Here is a 25,002-nt window from a genome sequence, read left to right on the forward strand (position 1 = left end):
CAATTTTCATTTTAGTTGCCACTATATCCGTACATAACTCTCATCTACCTTTTTTCCCATCCAAAATGTGGAGGAAGCTTTAACATGGTGACAATAATGCTGAGAAGTAGGTAGTATCACTCTGTTTTGAGAGAGAGCGAGAAATCGAGACAGAGGAAAAGTCATCTACCATGGACTAAACAGGGAGTCAGGGTGGGAGAAGGAACTGGCTCTATGCATTTATGTTTTCCCTAGGGGAACCAGTGGTGTTTGGACCACATGTAGTGTATCAGTTAATCAGTAACTCACCAACTACCAATTGCATCCCAATCCATTTTTTGCCAGCTCCCCTGTTTTTGTACACCTTATACTAATGTTTATAAGAGAAGTCTTAAGTACACTTTTAAATGACACAGCAAATTAATAGTAAACTGAATAATTCAGTACTGTATGGAACAAGCATCCTCCTAGGATGTATCAGATAAATAAAACATGGGTTAGAAGTCTCTCTGAATGATGGTATTGTAGGAAAGGCATCTCAAAAAATAAAGGAGTAATGATCACGTACTTTTCTGTTTTATAGTCTTCCTTTCTTAATATATGTAAATCTTTGGCTCCAAATTCAAATGCTTATGGAAAAGGTATACATTGAAAAGATCTGGTTTTAAGTCTCATTAGCTGTGCTAAGTATCAATTCATTTGGCAGAATATTCTCCCAGAAAACAGTTTGTGCCAGTTCAATGCTATTTGATGGCTGATTCCTCAAAAGATCTATTCTGAGTATAGAAAGGAGCCACATGATTCATTCAGCTTGTGCATATCTATTTTATCTCGATAGAAGGATTATATATGGAGAGATAAAGGTTTGTTAAACAAAGTATCATTAATCACTCCGTCCGGAAATGTAGACTTTGCAGGAGCATGCTGTAATTTGCATCACTTTTGCTATGCCTTGCCAGTGCTGCTGGTGAGAAATAACAAACCTGTATTTATGAAAAGGACAGGTTTAAGATGAAAATAATTCAATCTGAAAACTGTGAGAATGGTACAGAATCCTGTCGCCTGCACTTGTTCAACGGGAGAACACTGTATTTGTAATAAATTCCTTTTGCTCTGGATGAGTTCTGCATTTTCAATGAGGTTAACTTGGCAACATTCTAGTTGATTTTAATAAAAATAGCTGCTTTGAGGACAGGGAGCTGAGGTTGCCAAATTTACAGCTGCCTTGCACAATTACTCTTACACCTCCTTCAGGGCTACTTAGAACCAGTAAGCAAATTAAGTGTATCGATTGCAATTTTGTTGGACTAACCCTTTTTTCTTAAGGAATAAACTTGATTCCTTTCAGTATGTGTCTGCTCAGAGTGATCTCTTTTCTTTTCAGCCATAACACAAAGACAACATCATGGCTGGATCCACGACTTGCGAAAAAGGCTAAACCTCCAGAAGAGTGCAAAGAAAATGGTAGGTTATTAAGTTTTCGTTGCTGCTCAGAGGGGATTTGCCTTTGTGTGTGTGTGTCTCTCTCAGTTCTTACAAAAATCAGGCATTTGGGGGAATGATGAAAGGTGTTTAATTGCTGCTTTGGTTAGAAGCCATAAGTGATACCAGTTCTCAGTGTGCCATGTGTTTCTGCTTTTTATTCCCCTTTCTGATGCTATCCAAAACTGAGGATCACAAGTGTGTTTTCTGCCTGTTGTGTGTGTGACTCCGGGACTGACCCTCTCCCTCATCTCCTACAGAGAACTTTGGTCTGCAGAACAGAATCCCTTTTCAGATTCTGAGCTTTTAATCTACAGGCGATTCAATGCATAAGGGAAACTAGCAGCACCGTGGGAATATGAATATTGTTTGATTTGTATTTAAAGGTACAGTGCTATGCTATTTAGTAGCCAATTTAAACAAAATAGTGTCTGATAAAACAGGGTGTGGGACGGAGAAAAGAGATCGGTGTCTGTCAGAGTTCAAGGCTGGATTTGGGGGGTACTGCATTGTTAATGGTTTAAAATTTAAAAGCGTAGATACTGTTGAGGATGCTTACAGGAGCTGTAGCTGTTGTGCAGGAGAGACGAGTATATTGACAGATTCAGAGATATGAAATAATACAGATCATATTGAACTATCTTATATGCATTCAGTATAATTTCTATTTTTTCTCTGGTAAAGTTTCAGTAATCAAAATCATTTAATAAAGCCAAAGTAAAAATGTATTGTAATAGATCTTTCTACAAGGAGGTTTTTTTCTTTGTTTTATAGTTCAGTGTCAGTTCAATTAGCAGTTAAGAAGTAATGGTATCTAAACACTGCTACTTATTTTATTATTGTGAGATACAGAGGTTTAAATGCATGCATGCTATGTGCATTAATAAAAAACATTTTAAAATATTTTAAATGTATTAATATGTTTTCATGTACTGCATCTGATTTATTTTAAATTTTCAAAAATTCATTAATTTGGTTAATGTAAATACTATTAACAGAAAGAAAGCTCAGTGCCGTTTTGGGCTGATAAAGAGGTCACTGAGGAGTTGCTGGTTGTGTGAAACGCAGGGTCAGTGGTTTGGTAAAGGATGTTCCTGGGTTTTTTTGTAAATGGCTTCATTTTGAAAGATTGCTATATTCCAAAAATCCCTTCCTTATTTCAGCAGTAATTCTGACGTTCTCTTCTGACATCAGAAATTACATGTCTGAATGATTTTGTGATGCTGACAACAGTAGCTCCCAAAGTAAATTCTACAGTGAATACAACAGAAGTGTATTACTGAACAAAACAAGGGCACAGTTTTGCATTCTAAATCTCTCACATTACTTATATGAAGCTATATCTTTGCCTGCTCCTTAAGGAATACTAGTGGAAAAAGCTGAAGAAAATTCCACCAATATCACAGAGTAACATATCTCAGAATTACTTGGAGTAAATGTGTGTTGCTTTCTTTTTTTCTTTTTTTCTCTTTCTGTTAGCTGATGTATACTGAGATTACAACAAGCACTGAAATATCAAAAAAAAAAAAAAAAACCAAACAAAAACCAATGTATCTGAAACAATTTAAAATGAAAATAAGTGCATTAAAGAAACAGCATTATTTTGTAGTTATTTGACTACTGGATTATTGAGTTACTATAGTATGCTTGGGTCATGTTGTTCTTTTAAGGGTTGCTCAGCTCATTAATGCAAAGTACTTGAAGTGAAGCATAAAAGACTTTAGGGAGAGATTTTCTATTCTTACAGAGATTGTTCTTGCAGCATCCTCTCTTTTTCTAAGGTTCTTTGGTTGTTCAAAAATGTGGTTTTGTTTTTTTTTTTTAATCTAATTTTAAGAAAAGGTTTTTAAAAATCACTAATGTGCCTTAAAATGACTGTACCTTGCTGCTGAGGTCCAACACCAGGGACTTTGTTATAGCACACAGGGATTTGGGATTTTTGTTTAGATTTAATGTCAGATCAAGGATTAATTTCACACGCGTTTCAGCTATGGCTTGATAGATTTTTTTATGCCAAACATCTTTTCTGTTACTTATGATTTATTCTGGCACATTTTACTCAGAGATACAAAGTTTTAGAAAGACATCAGTGTTTAGATAGGAAATGATACTTACCTTGCTTCTTTATCGCTATCTGCATAACTTGTGTTTTTCATTGACATTCATTTTGTCACATCTGAAACTTGTATTGATTCTCTGAGATACATTATGATGTCCTTATCACCTATCAGATTCTGCTACCAGGTTTTCATTCTGAACAACCCAACTTTTGTGTTCTCCTTTCAGTGCAAATCCTGCCAAATCCTCCTTCTTCATTCTGCCACCAGCACGCAGTTTCCACACCACAATGTCCAAGCAGCATACAATACTTGAGTCCTGATGTTCTGGGCTAGTGATATTGAGGACCCCCTTGCTCCAGGCATTTCCTCTCCTCCACTTTCAGCTCTTCAATACCCCTTTGCCAAATACAATTTCTTCATTTTCTCTGGCTTCTGTATCTGCAAATCCCAGTGCTTGCTCATTTCTCTTTGCAAAATCTGAAGCAACCTTCCAGCATATCCCTCCTCTTGGAAAAATTTTCGCATGCCTTTGCCAAGAGATTGACAAGCTCTACCAAGTCAAGCTTTCTTGCCTCCGTGCTGTGGACTCTTTCTGTTTTCCTTTAATGACACCCACTGCTCTAAACCCCTTTGTAGGTCAGGAGGTTTTAAGGGCTGATCTTTATTTCTGTCTCTGTCGTGGAACTTCTGTGTGAGTTTCAGCAAATTACTTTGACTTTTGCTCTGTCAGATCGACTTAGATGACAGGTCTTTGAAGCAAGAATTGCCTCTTACTCTCTGTTTGTGTGGTGCCTATCTGAGTTTCATAATAGCACTAAGCAGAAATAGCTGGCAATTCTTCAATAAGAACTAGAATTTTTTACACATTTCCAATTTCCTCCAGCAAATCTTGGTTTTATTAAAAATAATTGTGTTTTCTCTCCTGGAAATATGAATTAAATATTTGGGTTTTCTGAATTGTAATACTACTCTTAAATTAGTCCTTGTTCTTTTTTTTTCACATAAAAATTGGTTAACCAATTATATGTAGAGTACTACAGAAGTTATAGTTCTTCCCCCTTTGTTTCTGTGGGCTAGATCCCCTGGTTGCTATATTTTCTGTAAAGTCATATTACATAGCAGACTCACAGGATTTGCATGATTACAGGTATATTATGTGAGTGGTCTACTAACAGAGTCTGTTCTTCGGGAGACAATGTGGAAAAGAATGACAAGTCCCATAAGGCAGTAAAAAAAATATTTTAATATTGAAAAGCAGTTCAGCCTTTATGACATGAAATATCTCAGGTTTTAGAAAGTTCATTTTTGGATAAGAAATGTAGTAATTAAATTTTTCAAATTCTTTAATTTGTTTTAGGGAACTTTCCATTCTGGAGAAAAGTGAACATTCACTTCATTATCCAATTCGGGGATTAAACAGCTGTTGAAATTTCCTGGGATCAGACATGTCAAAACTAACTTATTTCATTACTACAAATTTCACTTATTTCATTACTAATCCATCCTAATCAGTAGTCTCTATCACTCTTAACCCTCCCTTTCTTTTTATGTTAACCTTCTTTCTCCTGTCTCTTAGGTTTAAGATACAAGTAGGCTTAAGACTATAAATAAAGCTTTGATTTCACCTAGCATTCATCTGTCATCTGTCTTTCCATCTCCTCTACACCCACCAACTTGACTGCAAAATATAGATGTTTATTTAGGGTGATCTGAGTTGCCGTTAAACTTCATTGACTGTGAACGTCAGCTCTGCTTTAACAATTAGGGGGCACAGATATCTGGTTCACATGTAAACCCCTGTATGTAGACAGACTACTACATTTAACTGTCTTCATCTTGAACTGAACCCCACCCTCCTGTCACATTTTTTCGGGTTATTCTTTTCCTCACTCCTGTACTCACAGCCAATACATACCTTTGGGTGAGCTCACTGCCACGCACAGCTTCAGCGCTCTTCTTCACGCCAACAACACACACATCTACCCTTGTCCTCTTCATGTTTCTCTCCAGGTTGAGCCCGTTGTTTCATGCTACATACAATGTCTCCCACTGGACATCTCCCATCCTGAGTCCTCAAGCAAATTCCCTTTTGCTAACTGCAGTACTTTCCACATCCATATATCCTTGCCCTGCAACTTCATGGCATATTGGACTTCTCCCTTTTCCTTTTCACCCAGACAGCAGAGTTCCTTGTCAGGGCTTTGTGTGGCACATGCAGTGTGTCGTAGCACATACAGCATGCACACGCAGTCACAAATTCAGGAATTCAGATCCCTTTCCTTCTTTGAGAACACTGTCATCATCTTGATCAATCATCTCTAAACATTTCAGAATTTCTCAAAAAAAAAGGCTGTAGATATATTGCTAGAACTGAATTTTTAAACATATGTATTTAGATACTTAATGTGATTATTTCCATGAAAAAAAACAAAACAAAAAAAAACAAAAAAACCCCAGAAGACAAATGTTAAATTCAGAATCATAAGGGCAATCACTGATTAGGTATCTGTAATCTTAAGGGTACAACTATCTCAGGAAGCCAATAATATTTCACATCAGTAAATAGTCCCACTTTTCCTTACTTTTTTCTGAAACTTTGTGTAGTGCATTTTCAGCTGGACACGTCTCTTGTGAGACACAGGAGTGTCTTTGTTCACTGCATTTTCAGTTTAGAAACCTCTCTAAATGGTTCTGAGATTTAAAAAAAAATATTTTCAAACCATTTTGTGTTACATTTTATGAGTGCTTTAGTGCTGAAAAATGCTCCTTTCTCAAAGCCTCGCCATTTAACATTTGTCCCTCTTGATGTTTCTGCTCTGAGCTACTGTCTCACCATTTTTACACACCCTATACTAATCCTAGAAATGACTGAAGCCCAGCAATTAGTCTGCAGTCTTGATTATTTTGCTTGTTTCCAGCAGGTGTTCCTCCTCCTTAACTCAGAAATTAAACTCAGACTTCCAGTGACAGAAGAAAGTTTGCATGGGCACCTCTGTTGTTATATTTCCACAAGTGTAAACAGGGATCCAAAACAAATATTTTCTCAGATTTCACCAGAATTTGTTAAAATTAATACATTTTCATAATGTCATTAGTTTGACTATTGACATGAAAGATAAAATCTAGGGCTGTCTTTCTCATCTTGCTTGCATTTAATATATTTTAAATTTCTTGCTAAGTGTTCAAACCACGTAATGAACCGTTGCATATATCCATTTTAACTTCAGCTGCCAGCAAATAACTCCCATGCAAAGAGATTCTCTAGATTTATGAGGTAGTGTTATTATTATTATTATTAGCCATAAAATTCAACGTGCTCTACTGCTTTAAAAACCAAGATTTTAAATTCGTTGTTCTTTTTTGTATTTGCTATCTGATACTTTTCTTCTTCCTTTGAGAAGATTATTTATATGGGATAAAAATGAAGAATGAAAAGAAAGAATAAATAATTGGTATTACCATTAATCTCCATTATTCCTGTTTCATGATGAGCATCTTAAAAACCTGTTTGTATTTGAAACTGGTTTGGTTTATTTATAAATAATTTTTCTTTTCACTTGTAAAGATTTTGCAACTGAACATATAAAATGAGTAAGAAGTGATCTCAAAACAGGAGCACTTGGTTTCTTGTTTTAATTCATACTGAATACCTATGAATACTTCTTCTTTCATCAAAAAAAATAGATGTGACTCAGACTGCTTTATGACACAAGCAGTTTTTTCAGTACTTTTAACCACACTTTTTTTTCTTATTTACACAGAATTTTTGAGCATTTCTGTCACGATCAAACTGTAGAATGTATGTCTGCATACACCTCCTTCCTTTTAGTAAGTGCAAGCTGCTCTATAGTTAAACATATGCATAACTCTATCCAACACTGCAACTTAAAGTAAATCACAAACATAATAAATAATTTGTCGTTGTATACCTGATTCTTCACTATGCTGTAGTAAGACATATCAACCCTTCATATTTTTGTTTCGTAGATGCATTTAGGCATAGGCATGCTGGTGTTATGGGTAAAGCATTACTTCTTGATTTCCTTACACATATTTTCACTGAAAGCCAAGTACTGAACTTTCATATGGATACCATTTATATGTGGCAATGCCCACTAGTGGCAATTTGTAGCAGATAAATACTTACCTGCAAACAGATTTTCATTTGATTAAAGTAGTAGTAGTAGAGTAGTAGAGTTTGAAACTAAATCTTTCAGCAGTCTAGGGCACAAAGGGGTGTGAGACTTTTTTGGCTGATTGGGATGAAGCCATACCAGAGATTTACATGTGAAACTTGGATGGACAATGCTGTACATGGGTAGAGGAGGACATGGAATGAGGAGGACATGGAATGGGGAGGAAGTGCCCTACACTGTTGTGTAGACAAAGCATTAGCAGGGCATCTTGCAACTCCAGATCAATCACCTGCTTCTGTTAAATGAATGGATCCCAATGCGAACTGGGAGAGAAGGCTAGCTTTTGGGTTTTGTCTAGTGCTGTGTGGCCCTGAGCACTGTGTCTCTCAACATGGTATTCTGCTCATTGCTTCCTACAAATTTTTCTCTTGGTGACTTGTAAAAGGCTTTTTTTTTTTTTTTTTTTTTTAAGTTGTCTCTGCAAACCAGATCAGCTTGTGCAGGCCAGACAAGTACCTGCAGAGCTCAGGGTATAACATTTTCTGATGCACAGGCAATGTATTTATCTTTGAGATATCTGTGTCTCAGCTAAATGTAGTTGAAAACTAACAATAGATTGAGACTTTAACAGAGGGAAATGGTGAACAGACAGTACAAACCCATAAAGTTCATTTCCCGAGGAAAACAAAGTAGAAAGAGATTTTATCTTCAGAAAAGTAGGGTTTTTTCATGATTAAAAGGAGAACTCCTAAAATTATGCAAGTCATGACTGATATCTAATGTTAAGTGCTAGTTACATTGTGTCTTAAATGGTACCATTTGTTCTACTATAGTCAAGGGTCTACCAGCAGTACTATTTTAAACCTTGTTTCCAGGGAATTATATTTGCTGTTGGAAATATGCTGAGGAGAATCTCTTTTTTAGATTTCATACCAGAATAGCTTAATTCTTTTCTACAAATGCTGGAATGTTGTTGGTTATTAAATAGGTCACCATATAAAATAATGCTTTTATATAGAATGAGACATGGCTATATACAAAGAGACCCTTGCTTATTTTATTAACGGTTCGTATGTGCATTTTTTCAGGAAAGCTGTCTTGGAGAATTTTAGCTTAATGTTAGTTTATAACATATGACTAAGCCACAGATAAATAAATGCCACAGAAGTGTCTGTCTCTAATACAGTTTTCAATCCATAGTCCATGGCAGCCTGCAATTCATAAAAATTTAGTTAGTCTGTGTTATCTTTTATTATTCCTGTTGGCCTCAATTAATAAAAAACAGCTGCCAACCACATTGCAAAAACTTTCTGTCTATGTACTTGTCCATCTCACGTGAAATTTCAGAAATATTTGAAGTGGGTTTAGCTCTTCTTCACATTTGGAGTCTAAATGCTAGTTAATATTTTCCCTGAAAAATACAGAATCATTATGTCTCATATGGCACATTAAATGATTTCAAATGGCAGAGAAAGCATCGTGCACAATCGTGATGGATAGATGACCAAGGAGGTGCTCTCTCTGTGAAGGGAATTCCCCATTTTAGCTGATGTGGGCACCTACGAGGTACTTGCTGCAACATCTGATATGTGGTGACCTGATGCCTGAAAAGGAGTCCAGATCCCCATGTTGGGAATTTATTTGTGGGTAGGGAATTGAGTACAAAATAATAAGCCAGAAAGGCTGTGCAATTAAGAGGGAGATAGCTGAAGACAGAGAAGAGGAAAGGTTAATCACAAACTTGCATCTTAAATCTCGATCCTCTCCAGGGTTTAACAAAGTATTCAAGGCTCTGAAGTATCACATCCATCTAAGAGCCAGAGTCTGGCCTCCTCTCCATCCTCTCTTGTGGATGGGGCTTATACGTGTTTCTCAAAAAATGTGTGGAGACCTATTTCTTTTATTTTAAAAATAACAACTTTCTGTATTACAGCCTGGAAAAGATACTATCCTGCAAATGAGAAAAACATGTTGAGTAAGCTCCTCTGCCAGGTGGGGTGCAGAATATAATGTCAGATTAATCAATCCAGAGAGAAAATATGAGAGCATGACATTGTCCCTAGACATTTTAAACCATCTCCTCTGGGATGGTTTGAATTGCTGTGCCAAGGACTGTTGTTTTTTTTTCCCAAGGGCAAGTAAGCAATGCTGAGAGTGCCAGGCACACATGAGTAATTTTGCTGCAAACTGATACTGCTCTGCAAACGCTTTTCAATTCAGACATCAAAACCCTTCCTGTTCCAGGCCTGAGTCACTTCTGAGTATGGACTGCCCATCACGCACTCCTGCCTGGTGGCTTTGTGATATGAACAAATGACTAAGAATTAGGAAATGGATTGACAGACTACCAAATTCATTTCCAGTTTTGACTTAAATCCAGGTGTTTCCAGATGATAAGAATACTGCACCTTTAAACCACAGAGTTTTTACTTAGAACTCTCTTTTGCAGATTATTAACCCCATTTTTAAGTAGTATTTAATGCCATCAATTTTGTAATGGAGCTGGCATTACTTGTTACAATATTGATCACAATGAATTTTTTCTGTCATTCAAGTACATATTGAACATGCTTTATTCAGCTTGAATTTTCAATTTTGGGTTAATTAATAATGAAATCTCTTGAATTGTCATGACCTTCGGAAGGGCATTTTGTGCTGGCAACACCAGATGGGCATTAATTGACAAAAAAAAGCATTCAATGCCAAAGTCACAATAATGATAATAAAAATAAGAAAAAGGGTTAGTGAGCGTTTCTTCCTGGGAGTTCAGAAGACACGGCTCTGGACCACCTGGTTGCAGTGACACATCTTATAAAAGTAATTCTTCATCCTTGGATAAGATTTAGGACAAAATAGCTGTCCACATGTATGTACCTTGGAGGTCTATGCCTTGGGGCCAGCCCTGGGCAACCTGCTGATATCTCCCTGGGAGCACTCTTGGTGCAGGGAGCGCTTCCATGCTGCACACTTATCAGTGTGCCAGATGAGTCCTTTGAGCTGCAATGGACTATTAAGTATTACTTTGCTTTCAGAGCCATTACAGTTTCTCACGGTCTCAGACATGCAAATCCCTATAGAGTACTAACCTTAATCTTAAATAGAGTTGGTAATTGCAAGGACAAGAATAAATAAAAGCATAGAAAAAATGTCTATTTTCCTTGATTGTTCAGCTGGCACTTGGCTGTCTTGCACTCACTGCTCCCACTGCTTACCCAGATTGTGTGTTTAAATGAGGAGACCGGGAGATGCTGGGACCCGGAGGCATCCTATGGCTGCCTGCTGACCCAGCGCACAGGCTGCAAGGATCCCCACCTGTACAGGTATTCTCGGCCTGATAGTAACTCGGATTTTAAAGGTTGCTAAATGCAGGCTGAGGAAGCTACTATCTTGTCCTATAGTCCTTGATGAGGAAAATCACAGGCTTCCATTCTAATTAGCTCATGATGTTACAAAAACAAATCACTTCAAGTTTCACTGTTTCATGAAAGGAGGTCATGTAAACACACCCTTCACCAGACTGTGAAACTTACTTGCTTGTAAAATGTCCTGAGATTCTCAGCTGAAAAAGTTCCATAGAGATATGAAGTATTATTTTTGATACAGAGTTTAAGTCTCTATTATAACATGTATAATAAATGCCCACTCTAAGGAATGCAGCAAGTTCATCAGTGATGCAAGATATAATGAATAATACGTTTTTAAATGGCGGTAAAAGTTGACTGTTATTTTGTAAAACTTTTTCAAATTATAATTTAATTTCAGAATAAAATAAACACATTCACCAGTGATGGACCCCAAAACAGAGCCAGCAAACTGGAGCTAACATGATAGTACAGTTTAAACTACACTGCAACTGAAAGATGGTCCGAGGCTACATGACCACCACAAAATGGCTATGGTACCTTGAGTTTCTGCTGGTGCTGCTGGAGCTCCTCACATCCAGTTTCTGATAGCATCCCTTTTTCGTTTTGCTGCCAAGTTAACTGGCGAAGCTTAAGTAGTTTTCAGCTGAAATGTGTAATGAAGTTTAGAAAGGGGGGGAGAGAGTTTTTTTTTAACTCATCAGGAGAAACAGGGCCAGAGTTTTAACAACTCACATCTTTAACAAACTATAAATTCGATTCCACTCACCACTGAAGAGAGTAGCAGAATTCCCACTGAGTGCTTGAGGTTGATTTTTGCCACTAAAATGCAAGTGGTATGAGAATAGAGGTGGCCTGAAACATTCCTATGAGGACCACTGAAAGGAATGCTCCAATGTGGGAAATTCTGAAAGAAAACCTTTTCACATAGAAAAGAATTCACAACACCATATTTAGCAAAGATCATACTCAAGGCCTTGATGCCAATAAAGAACAAAGGGTTGAAATTCCTCTGAAATATTATTTAATCATAAGTAGAATCAGAGTACATGATTTTTAATCCTATTCTCTCTATAGCCTTAATCCTTCAATCCTTGACTTCTAAATGGCAATGAAGCATGATAGATTTAACAAAGAGGGGCTTGTGGGATTATATTCATTATAATATGTCCAGCTACCTTCATTTTTATTATTTCTCCTCCCTCTGGCTTTTTTATGAAAGCTCTTGTTTTTAACAGAGATCATTAATGAAAAAGGAGTGGCAATCTTCTCCTTTCTAAAAATTAATCTTCATAATCGCCTCATTTTAAATTTCATCCAGAAGGTCAGCAATTTCATTGAATTCAGAAGTTAAAAACAATTCGGTGTTCTTTGATGGAAAGTTTGGCTTGTACAGACCTGTTGGGTATTACCTGGCAATCATTTCAAAGCACATTGCTACCAGATAAGAAATATGACTTGCTGAAATCTCTAGTAACACTCATTGTTTTTCAGATACTTTTAAAGGCAGATTACTTTTCATTTTTTTCAACATTATTTGATTGTTCTTTGCTTATAATTCTATACATTTATAGGCAAGTGAAGATGAATTCAAATTTTTCTGTACATTTAGCAGTTGAGCTTCACAAATACAGTTACCACAGTTTCTTCTTAGTATTAACTGAATTCCTTATATTTACAACTTCCTGGCTTCCATTTTCTTTTTATTTTTGTAATATGCTTTTAAAATGTTCTCAGTAATTTTCCTTTTGTAAGCCCTGGGCTTTGGTTCTAGCCTAAACTCCTCAAAGTGAGTGTTGTGGAGCTCCTGTTAAATAGAGCTAGAAAATCCTGTCTGAGCACAGATGTCCTGTACTTAAGATTTGACAGATAACACAGCACTTTAAAAAGCCACTGTCTTTCATGACTAATACCCTCGAGGACCCAGTGGCAGATAAGCACCGTTTGTGGGAGAGAAAAAAAAAAAAAAATGTGGTAACATTTCAAGTTTTTTGAGAAGTGTATCTGCCGGAGTGGGAGGAACTCATAGGCATTTAGTATGTGGATGGTGGCTATAGCAGAACAGTTGGGAAGAACTGCATTTTCAGAATTCATAGTAGAAGACTTTGGAATAGAATAAGTGGCTATAAAAGGTGGAAAGTATAAAAAGCAGAGATGTAGGGAACATGTTGCAGGCTATGTAAAAAGAGATTTGGATTTGTGATGCCTTAAAACATTGGAATTATTTCAGCATAGGAAGATAAAGAGGACAAAATCTCTCTGGGTATGAGAAAACCCTGCACCTAGTAAAGACAGGAACAAAGGACTGGTGAGACAAATGAGCAGGATTCTGGAATCCAGATGGGAAATGTTAGAATTTGTTTATTTTAAGCATCAAATCTTTATATGTAATTAAATTCTACAGAATATATTCTGATGTTTCATCAAAATAATAATTTCCAATTACACATTCTGGTGAAGCGTTGGATATTTGTTGTCTATGCAACTGTAAAAATGAAAAGGCCATAGAAATGCAGAGGGATTCCAGATAAATGTAGTCACTTGCTATAAACAAACGAAAAAGCCTTACATATCTGCATATGTACATATTTCTGTAGCCATGCAGGCCAGATTCTGGTAACTCCTGAGACTGGGAGGCTGCCCAGGGAGTTTCCCTGTCCAAAGGAGTAACACCCAGTTCTTCCATTGGATCCTCTTCCTTCTGATGCATGAAGGAGGGGGAAAAAAGTCTTATCTTGCTGTCAAAACTATTAACAATAGTGCAAAAATAACAATTTTGTCTGAGAAATTATTTAGTCTAGATAACATCTCACTGTTGATAACCTACACTTCTCCTGTACTGGCACTGCTTTGTTTGCTCTGCTGTACTCTGGAGATAACTCTGAAGCTACAGCTTCTTTTGTCTGCATAGTTAAATGGACCGGACATTGGACTTTGTTTCAATATACTTTTGCTCAAATGGACTTTGAAAAATTTCAGAATTGTTTTAGTTTTATAAATTTTTATTTCATCTTTTGGCTCTGACACCACCGTGAAAGACATGAGTTGCTCTGTCCAAAAGTTTTGCTATTTTTGGGGAAGGGAGCGAGAGAGTAAGGGGGGGTTGGATTTACTTTTTTTTAAAACTAGCGGACACCTTTTTCCTCTTTCATCCCAGCTGGATTTCTCTTATCTATTTTCTCATAAATAGTCCATGATTTTCCCTTTTTATATGAAATATTTTTGCTTATGGAATTTATAATTACAGTTTACCTTCTCTATAATAGAACACTTACTTGTGGGAGTAAGAGTTTCACACAATTCTGCATTTTTTACTCCTGTAAGAAAATTTTAGTGATCCCAGTTTTCCTATTACAGAAATAGAGACACTCTATCCATATCTGAAAGTCCTATTCCTTCTGTCCAAAAAGCATCCAGAATAATTGTATATGACTTTCATAATTAAACACTTTTAGAGATACTACAGCAATCCCTGATAGATCGATCACAGTCATGTACAGCTACTGAATTTGAAAGCATCTGCCACTGCTCTCACAAGATGGAGCTCATGCTTTTCATACTATGCCTTTTGCTTGACCACCAATTTACCTTCAACCTATGTCAGCTTTTTAGAAATTTTCACCATTATAAACAGGGTGAACAAAGTCAAGTTTATCTATTTTGGGACTGATGTATTTTGTATATTCAGACATTCATCTTTTAAGGGTTTCTGTCTGGAATTGATCCCCTGGTTTCCTCCATTGGACTAGAAGAATCATTTAATTTCTTTCTGGTTTGGCTGTGGAAGTGGGAGAGCTCTGCCATCATTGGTGGTTTGGGGGGCAGGCGATTTTGTAGACTTGTAAGTCTCATCATTGTTTTTTCAGTAGTTTTAATGGGGGTCATTAGACTATTGCAGGTTGTAGCCTCCATTAGTATTCATTAAAACTGCCATTTTTTCTGGTGGTCCACTTTGTTCAAAGATACAGGTGCTTCCATGTACTTTTCTACCCTCAGTTCTCTGTGGTCACTTTCTGTGCCATGATATTTCTGCTTGGGCATTCTGTTTGACTTATTTTGCTTTGTCACAACTCAAGAATGTGCCTGTATTTGCAAGTCCGTACAATGTTGCTCTGTTGAGTACCGAAAAATGGTAAGGAATGACGTTAAATTTTATGGCTTCACAACTATTAAAGGCATGACATATAATACCTGTTCACAACATAGGGGACTTCCAAAACTGTTCGACCTTTCTGTGTTTTATCCCCTTCATGTCTTTGTTGTTCAAATTCTTGAAGGATTTTATCACCTTTAGTTTTTTCTCTCCATCCTTCCGTTCTCATGCTTCCCTATGATGTGTGGTCTCATAGTGCCATTATTTGACATCTGCTGAGAAGTTTAGACTATTCATTAAATGTGAGAAGTTAAATTGTGGTTTTGGACTTTTGTTGGCCTAGTGAAATGATCATGGTAAGTAGAACAATATTGCCTACTTGCTGCTTGTTAACACTGCTGGAATTTGCACATCACTTTTTAAAAAAAAAAAAAAATCCTTGTTGTAGCTAGAATATATCTATTAACATGTACATTTCTATAAATAAACTAAACGGGTAATGCTGGGTAGAAAAATGTAGTCCGAGTAATCTATTTCAGTAAATGTCATTGCATTAAAATTTCGTTACACCCAGCTTGAATTTTCTGTTGTTTTCCTGACTCAACTGGAATCTAACACATGGTTAAAAAGAGTAGAATTTGGTCTAGCAAGGAGTAAAAACAAATAATCTTTTCCCCCTAATCTTAATCCTGCAAGAAATAAAATTGCTAGTTTAAGGAACATTTGCATTAGTAATTCTGTCTTCACTATTACTAGGTAGCCAAAGCAGAATTAGAATGAATTGTTACGAATAAAGGAAGGTAATAAACATACTTTCATCTCTTACTTAGGCATCAGTAAGATTATAAATGACACTAGTACAAGAGAAGACAGCTGGAAAATCCTGTTGTTGCTAAATATTTTTAGGTTAATGTTGAAAGAACCCCACAATTTATTATATTTTTAAAGAAGCCCAGATAAACTCTCAGTTAGTGAAAGGTGACAACGTACTTCAAAACCCACTGAATGGCTTCTGTTGAAATCCACTGAAGAGCACTGAATTAGGTGGAAGGATATGTCATTTGTAAGAAGGAGATTTTGGATTTTTCTCAGTGTAGGCTCCCATTATTGATTGACTTGAAGGGTTCCCTATTCAGATGAGGAATGTGCTTTTGAGATTTTGTGTATGCAACACCAAATATTGTCAATATGTCTTCATGAATATTATTTCCAGAGAGAATAATGTGTATTCTGGTGGCAATGCAATCCACATTTAAAATTTGTGTGCAAACAGTGTTTTTTCTAGACTGTGTATGTCTCTGTGATGAGTTCTCCTTCTCTCACTTCTAATGGCTTTTGAATGACTGTGGCAACAGTCACTGACAATTAATGGCTGATGGACAAATTGGATCCATACTAGCTGTCTTCCCATGATTACTGGGACACTTAAAAAAACAAAATCAACCCCCCTCCCATACATTTCTTTGCCAAACATCATCTCTGAATTACTGTTCTGCTCATGTTTCCTTCATTTGTTCTTGAGATTCAAAAAATGTAGTAACTTTTTCTCCTCTTGGAATATTTTTAGTAATGACCAGATTGATAGAAAGCCCAGCTAGAATACTTAGTGTGTTCAGGATATTTTTTGTTGTTTAGCTCTTAATCTGAGAAAGAGACATAATGGCAGATTCTTATTCCTTTCCTGGGATAACAAATTTTGCCATAGTAATTAAGTTGGGCATTGTTACTACAAATACAGAAGGCTTTGAAAAGTCCTATTGACCTAATCTAGCTCTTTCTACCATTCTAATCACCATAACTTCTGAGCTGCTGGTTCTCTGTTTTGCTGTTCTGCTCTCCTTATGTATGCAGATCTCCCACTGATGTTGCTGTAGGAAACTATATAAGAACATGAGAATATCAAAATTCATTACTATCATGTGCAACTTAGAGGAGATGTTTGAACTGGAAATATTGCCCTTCAGTTTTTGCTGTTGTACGTTGAATTTCATATATAGTGCCCAGCAACTGAGATTTTGTACAGACTTGTGATGAATTTGAGGTTGAAATAGTGCCACCATGGATTTGATCCTTCTGAGAACTGAGTCCCAGCTCTTATTTTTTAAACATTATGTGTGGCCAAATGCTATTTCAGCTTTGCATATATTCATGTGCACAGAATTTTGCAACACCAAGCAAAGCAAGATAAGCTTAAAACTAGTTGAAAGAGTTGTGGATTTCTTCTTGGAGTTTCTCCCTGTATGTAATGTATTCCCATCACTGTAAATCTCCGAGTTTAATGCCAGAGATATATTTTCTCCACAAACTTAAAACATTGCCTTTGGGAATTGCTAATCAAAGGAGTTGAACTAAAAGGATAATGGTGATCAGGTGTTCCTAGGCTGCATAGCTCATACAATGTGGATTTTTGTCATGCTGTGATGAGAGTCCCTGATGAAAGATGTGAAATTCCTCACTACTGATAAAATTAAAATCATGTATGGATAACATTCAATTGACATGAATATGGAATGCCTACCTCAGCTTGGATTTTACAGAGTGTTGCTTGTGTGATGGGCGTTATCATAGTTTTAAGTTGTATTTTCCTTTGTAAAGTGCTTTGGCATGTATAATCTTTTCTTGGAAGACAAGGAAAGACGACTTGCTTGAACCTTCAGCACCAGAATATTGCACTAGGGTTGTATAAAAAGCAAGTCTATACATTGCAGTTCTTTCAGGCATATTCAGTGTTGGTAGTTTTCATGGACTTCAGTCAGAACTGGGAAAGTACAGTCCTACAAAAAGTTTTATTACATATCTGGATGACAGACTGTAGAGGATTTTTGGTCTCAACTTATGTGTGATATTGACCTGAAAAACTAGAGATATCCTTGGTTTGAAAGCTGCTTTTATTCCTGGAAAAATGAAATGTGTTTCTTTCTGTTTTAGAAACTATCTAAGTTGTTTTAAAAAGTAATACAATATTAAGTGAATTAGTTATTTGTTTATATTAGAATATTAGAATTAGAATTAGAATTAGAATTAGAATTAGAATTAGAATTCTGGAGATTTTTATTGTGATTCCATAGCTGAAAGAAAGTTGGGTCTTGTGCTGAATAAAGTTAAATTCCTACTTTACACACAGTAAGGTAAACATAGTAAGAACATAAGGTCTGCTTTACTGGCTCAGAATAGCTCTCTGCCTAACCTGCATCCTGTCTCTAAGTACCACTCAGAGCAGATGGTTGGGAAAAGACTACAAGAAACAAAGCAGACATAATCTTCTCCCTCTCACACCTTCCTACTTCCTATCTCTCAGTATCTTAAAGAATCTCTGAGGTGGAGGCTGCCTAAGGATCACTGTGCTTAACTGTCCTTTATAAAGGTGTCTGATTCCTTTTTAGGGCCATTTAATTACAACCTGGTGACCCAGTACATGGTTTGTTTTGCCTTATTAGGAGTATATAATACTCACAAATTCGATTTGTTTGTCATATAAAAGCATCACACTTTAGTATAACTCCCCTATAGCTTAGTAAATTGCAGGACACTGCATCTGGGAGTTTCTGAATAATTTGTCTGAAGTAATGAGTATCATCATGTGATGCTGTATCAAAGCAACTGCTCGAGTCAAAGCCAGCTGGGTACAGCCGTTGTATATCAGATAGTTGCTTGAGTTGTCTCGCTGGAAAAATTAGGGAACATAATGAGCAAAATTAGAAAACCTGGGGAGCAGCCTCCATGGATACCTATTAGCAAGAAGTAATTTGATTAGTGTGAAATCTGTGAAAGTTCATTATTTACAAAGTTTGCTAGTGCTATAAGAGAAACGCATGTCTACATATACGCATCTATTTATACAACATGGACATACAAATATATAAAGTATGAGATGGGTACTGGGTGTACTTATTTTTCTGTATCGGCTCTATGAAACATTAATAGAGTATTTATTTGCTCAGAATTTAAAGCCCAACAGAAGCTTTCGGTTTGAGTTTCCTGAAAGGCTTTATATAGTCTCAATAAAAGTAGATGCTTCAAAAACAAGATCCAGGAGAGGCTGACAAAACACATTTGGTAAGGGAAAATGCACAGCTCTGTTAAGGATTAGATTGATGCTTTTATGAGGCATGTATATTTAAAGTGCCGTTTGTGCCCACTCTGCATGATGCTAACTAGGAATACAGAGGCATAACGTGCAGAACTGAGAGAGAAGGACAGACTTGCAGAATTTTCAGCGGAGTCAATGGATGCTGCAGCTGGTCTGCATCTCTCAGCATCAAGTCCTGCTCTAAACATCATAACTGCTTTCACTAGCCTGTCTCCTAGTAAATCTAATATCTGGATGGTTTAACAATGAAGTCATTTACGATACCTTTTGGATCCACAGTTTAAGACCACAAAACCAATTTGATGATATATTTGTGTCAATGGCTTTTGTAGCTATGGCTAATTGGTTTTTTTCTTACAAACATGAGAGAAATACTTCTTCATAAGGTTGTCATTAGCCTGGGAAAAAAAGAGGCCATTGATTAGAGACATGAATAGAATGGCTTGTAAGCTAAATTACCAGTTGGGGATTCCCGAACGGCCAAGGGCACAGCCTGTCTGATCTCAGCAAAACTCTGCATTGCAGTGGGGAACTCCCTAAAGGATGCATTCTCTTGTGATGTTGACCTTAAATCAAGATTGTTGTTTGAAGGAAATAAACCAGAAGGCTTTTATTTTCAGTAACAAATTTGAAGTGTGCTAATTTAAATATGATCCAAAAGCAAAAAAAAGTCTGTAGCAGTTCAGAGCAACAGACATATTTCTTTGACATATTGAGGTACATCTATGTAGTGTATGAAAGCAAGAAAAGTATTCTACTAAAGTACACAAAATGTGAATATTGTAGCATTATTCTGTTACATGGGAATTTGAAAGTGGAGGACTGCATAACAATTCTCTAATATTATATACTAACATAAAGCAATGACATTCTTAGATTTTAAAAATAAACAGAAAAGTATGATGTACATTCATCCAATGCTTTTGTTTCTTTTCATGCAAAGATATTTTATAGAAATATGTTTTTCGAACTGATAGTGCCCTTTGACAGACATTAAGAATGACAAAATGGATTCTTTAGTTATCCAAATTCAGAGACCTACTGTTATTCTATTTGAATTCACTCTGCTAAGAGTGTAATATAAACATGAAATTGTATTGGAATGTTATCACCTATTGAATTTAGTTTTGCAACATCTTTCTAAATGAATAAATATTAGTAAATTCCCTGACCTTAAATGTGAAATGGTCTATTGCACATATATGTACAGAGGTGTGCATCATCAGTACGTCATCTTCTTTAGAAGTTAATGGAGAAAGATAAAATAAAAAGCTTTAATTCATAAAAGCAATTTATAGTATATACAGGCTGAATGAGATATTTTATTATTTTCTGTCTTTTTGCTTTTTATGTCATGAAGATTAACTGAATCAATGTGAAAAGAACAAAACTGATCTCTTTTACAAAATTTAATCTGACCTACAGATTTTGGACCATTACGGGAACACAGATATTTGTAGTGAGGCCCACAGTATTGTGATTTCATAGAATGTCATATTTTTAATGATTATAGTTAAATTTCTAAATCTGTGATGATGAAACAGAGCTTTCATTTAGCATTGTGAATCTCATCAGTTTAACCCTTTAAGAGAGCTCACATCTGCTAGCCATGAGTAGCACATTCTGGCACCAAAACCTTCACTGAAATCCTCAAGTTCATTTCTCAAGTTACTAGTCAGCATAGATGGACCAGGCTCAATAAACCCTTTTAAGAAAATACTTTAACAGGAGCTTCAAACTTATTGTCCTGAGAAACACAAAGCATTCTTCTAATTTCCCTTTTGCAGAAGGTGAGATTGGTAAATTGTTCTGCAACACCTCTGTTAATGAATGCTATTTATTCTACAGAGAACTGCTGCAGTGGTTGCTGTTTAAGGAGCCTTTGCCTGTTTTGTTTTCCTCCTGGATTCCACAAGTATTGTCTGGTACCACCCAGTTTTTGCCCTTAAACTGGATTCTGAGGACCAGAAGTACTCTCTGACTTCCACTCCCTCACCTGGCAAGACAAGGCAAAACAAAGATAGAATTCAGGCTCTGCTGAGTTCTGGAATTATTAGTCTTAAATACTATGTCACCACTGGGCTGAAAATTGAGTTATTTATTGTCAATTGGAATGCCATTCTGGAGTTCCACTACAGTTAGTTCTGTGCTACTTTCATTATAAAATCAGTTTCCTGGAGATGCCTACCTCCATTGGTTTAATATATACCAGACTGGAAGGTGGCATAGAGGTGCTGGTGCTCTTCCAATGTAGAAGTACTAACTGCTGAAGAGGAGGTGTAGTTAAAATAGTTAAGAGCAACAGATCTTCCATGTTTCAGACTGGATGGTGTTCTCCAAGCCTAAAGGACACAGCTCAGCTATTTTTGTACTTAAATGTCCCCCTTACCACCTCAGCTGTATGGGGCACAACTCCCATTCCATCCTGGCTGTCTTTTGAGAAGTACCTCCTGGTTAGTTCCAGCCACCCTTTTTCTCTCACCTCTCAATTGCCCTTCAGTGAGGCTTTTCACAAGGATCTACTCTAGACTCCAGCTTCAGTAATCTTCACTACACCAGCACTGAGGAGCTGGAGACGCAGAGCTTCTGCTGGGATCATAGATGTGGGCTGTCTGGCTTGAGAGGGACCCATGTTTCCCTGGAGTGATCCATTATTTCAGGCACTCACTGAAGTGCAGAAGGGAGATGCTGTGCCCAGCTCTAAACATCCAGGTTTGTGTGCTGCTAACACAGCCATGCAGAGCTCAGCAGGCTCAGCCACCCTGTGCTAAAAGCCAGGTCACCTGCATCCTTCAGATTTCAGACCAGGAAATCCTCATAGTAGCCAAGAACATAAAACTTGCTCCACATGGAGAAGTTTATGGCTGCCCCTGCTTATGCTCTGGCAATGTCACTGCAATCGTAAGGTTACAGGAACAATGAGGCCACTACATCATGCTATTAATATGTCTGGGTTTGGGTGGTTTTAAGGGCATTTTGTAGCTTTAACAGTTTTGTGTGCCTACAGATACTCTTAGTCATGGATTTATTAGGATATTTTTCTCTTTATGTTTTATTAGATACATCTTCAGAAATGGGGTTTAAACCTGTCTTTTTTGAGGTAACCCAGTTTTGAGCCGAACTTTTCTTCGTCTTGACTAGAGGGCTACTTAAACTGTTAAACTCTTTATCAGCCGCATAACCTTCCTTTACCTCATTTCTATTCACCTTATTTCCTTTTCCATCTCTCTTCCCCTCCCCACCATTTAAGTGGTCTTAGCACATGCTGAAGACATCAGACTGATAGCTCTGCAGATACAGGCTCGCTCTTTATCAGACTTTAAAGATGTTGCTAATTCAGGAGTAAGCAATGTCAGTCCTAGATCACAGATTATCTGTCATGGACTTTACCCAGGCCGCTATTTAGAGAAGGAAAATCTATAAAACATGTTCTTTATCTTCTTCAGTGGTGGCTGCTGAAATATTTGTAGATCAACCACTGGTGATGAATTAGTAGGTAATAGCTATGTGCTAATCTGCATAATGTCATTGTGTCAGAGGCTCCATGTTTGCTGGCATTTGGGCTATTAACCACTTACAATCGTGCTTATTTAGTATTTGTACCACATAATACCCCACATGAACCCACTACAAATGCATCACTAAAAATGCAAAACTGAAGGCCTCAAGTGCTGAGCTAATTAGAAAAATCCTAGACAGAATGAGAAAGGAAGGAAACAGTGCAACTTTTTTGGCATAATATATTAAATTCTGCCCTAATTCTCTCTTTTTATAGCAGTTTAACTTTTACATATTTTTTGTTTTGCTGTGTATCATAAAGTCTGACTATTTTCTCTGGCGTTTTTCCTTTTTAATAACTTCTGCCTATTTGCTTTCTTGATTTTTCTTTTATTTATTAAACTCCCCTTTTCTGTCCATGTGTCTTTTAGTTAGGCATTTGCCTGTCATCACTCTTTCTTGAAATTTATCTGAACTCTAAGCCCCTAATTCAGTAGCCTGCCTTTGTGTTTCTGCAGGCAGGTTCCTCTGTGCAGGTACAGACCCAGTGAGGTACAAGGTATTGGGGATGTCATTAGTCTGCCTCTTGTACTTTTGCCTGTATGTAAATAGTTCTGTTCTCTCAGTGATTACTTTTTTCCCTAGATCCTGTTTTTTGTCTTACCAAGTTCCTCAGACACAAGATGTCTTCACCAGACAGCTATAAATCCCTTCTGTAGGGGAGGTCTGCTCTCGGTGTCAGGCATGTAGAGCTGACTTCCACTCAATGGGCCAAAGAAAAACCTGAAGAATGATTTTAGCTCTGCTGGCTTCCAATTCTTGTTTCAAGAACATTGTTTAGCTTTAGGTTGTCTAAAACTGACAAAAACATTACCATTGTTTATCAAGATAACTGCTCTAATATCAGTAATATCACCCTCCAAGAACAGAAAACTTAGTCTATTTTTGCTCTTGGTTTATCAAGAGATATGTTAATACTCCAGTACATGGAGATAATCCTTGCCAGCTCCTTTTATTTGTTTAAAATGTTTGTTCAAAATCATCACTGTAAAAAAGGCATATATCAGTTTAAGAGTTTTAAGTATCAGTTCAGGAATCCGCCATCATTTTAGAATCTACTGTTCAGGCACTGAAGGCCAAAATAGAAGCTATCAGCTGCAGAGCAGGTGGTATTATATAAAATTAATAATATAAATTTAAATTTATAGCTTGGCAATTCATATACATTTAAATTTAGAGTTTGGCAATTGACAAAAGAGAGTCACCTGTTTGGCCGTTATAATGACATGTCCAAAGCTATTAAACTGTTCATTTAGACATTTCCCGTTATGATGTTGATAATGAATACAGTAATCTTTGTGAAAGTTTGCTGTGTAATCTAAGGGGGAAAAAACGTTATGCCTGTATTATATTTTTGTTTTTAAATTTGTATTTTGCATCAATTTAATTCTGTAAGCACTATCATCTTTTGCTGGGTGGGTTGACTTTGCTGCCTAGTCCTAACCTCTAGCTAGGCCTAACCATCTCTTCCCATCTTGAGCTCATTTGTATCAGCAATTTAAAGTCTCCTACATGTACATCCTCACAGCCCAAGGAGCAGCCTGAGCCCACACATTCTTCTGTGGTTGCAATTGCCAAATACATCTTGTGGCTATTGTCAGACACAGACTTTGGGGTGACTTAGCAATAGAAAGCAGCTCCAAAATCTTCGTGGTACTGTAAGTACCACTGTTCAGCAATTTCCATTTTGTAATTGTCACTTAGGCTTGGGTTACTCTTTAAATGATCAGTTTTTAGTAAACTCCTCTCAGCTGAGAGGACAACACTAACTGCAAGTTTAGTTGAAGATAAAAACGGGTTAGTTTTATATTTTGGCATTTAAATTTGACTCTAAGTGCTTGCACAGCCATTTTGCATGTTTTTACCACATTATTTCACTTAAATGGATGAAAGGCAGAGATAAGCAGCTTTCTAAGCTGTTATTCACCTGTTCCTGGTGGTGCAATCGGTCCTATTCCCTGCTAAAGGTAGTGATTGTTCACTTGGTAAGCTTTGCACCTATATGGGAAAAACTATCACCCAGCAGAATCATGTCTGAAGCTGGTGCAGAGGCAAACATCTGACTGTATCTTGAGTTTCTGCTTAGCTCATCAGGAGTGCCCAATGCTTTATTCTCTACAGAGTATCTAAAAATACATCTCAGACTTTGAGTTGAGCAGGATTTCGCCTTCCCAAGAGAATGGACTTAATCAAATGATTGTAAAAGGCATCCTGGCATAAGCAAAGGATTTTACTAAGCAGA

General features: G+C 36.8%; 1 protein-coding gene across 10 annotated transcripts in view; it reads left to right on the plus strand.

The window, feature by feature from the left end:
* MAGI2 (membrane associated guanylate kinase, WW and PDZ domain containing 2) overlaps nt 1–25,002 on the plus strand; it is a 763,738-nt gene that overhangs the window by 527,736 nt on the left and 211,000 nt on the right. For all 10 annotated transcript variants that reach the window (XM_074869887.1, XM_074869888.1, XM_074869878.1 and 7 more), the window contains one exon: nt 1,364–1,443. In XM_074869887.1, the coding sequence (XP_074725988.1) occupies nt 1,364–1,443 (80 nt within the window). The remainder of the gene's footprint in view (nt 1–1,363; nt 1,444–25,002) is intronic.

This window comes from Strix uralensis, chromosome 5 (assembly GCF_047716275.1).
Source record: "Strix uralensis isolate ZFMK-TIS-50842 chromosome 5, bStrUra1, whole genome shotgun sequence".
In the NCBI taxonomy this organism is placed as follows: Eukaryota; Metazoa; Chordata; class Aves; order Strigiformes; family Strigidae; genus Strix; species Strix uralensis.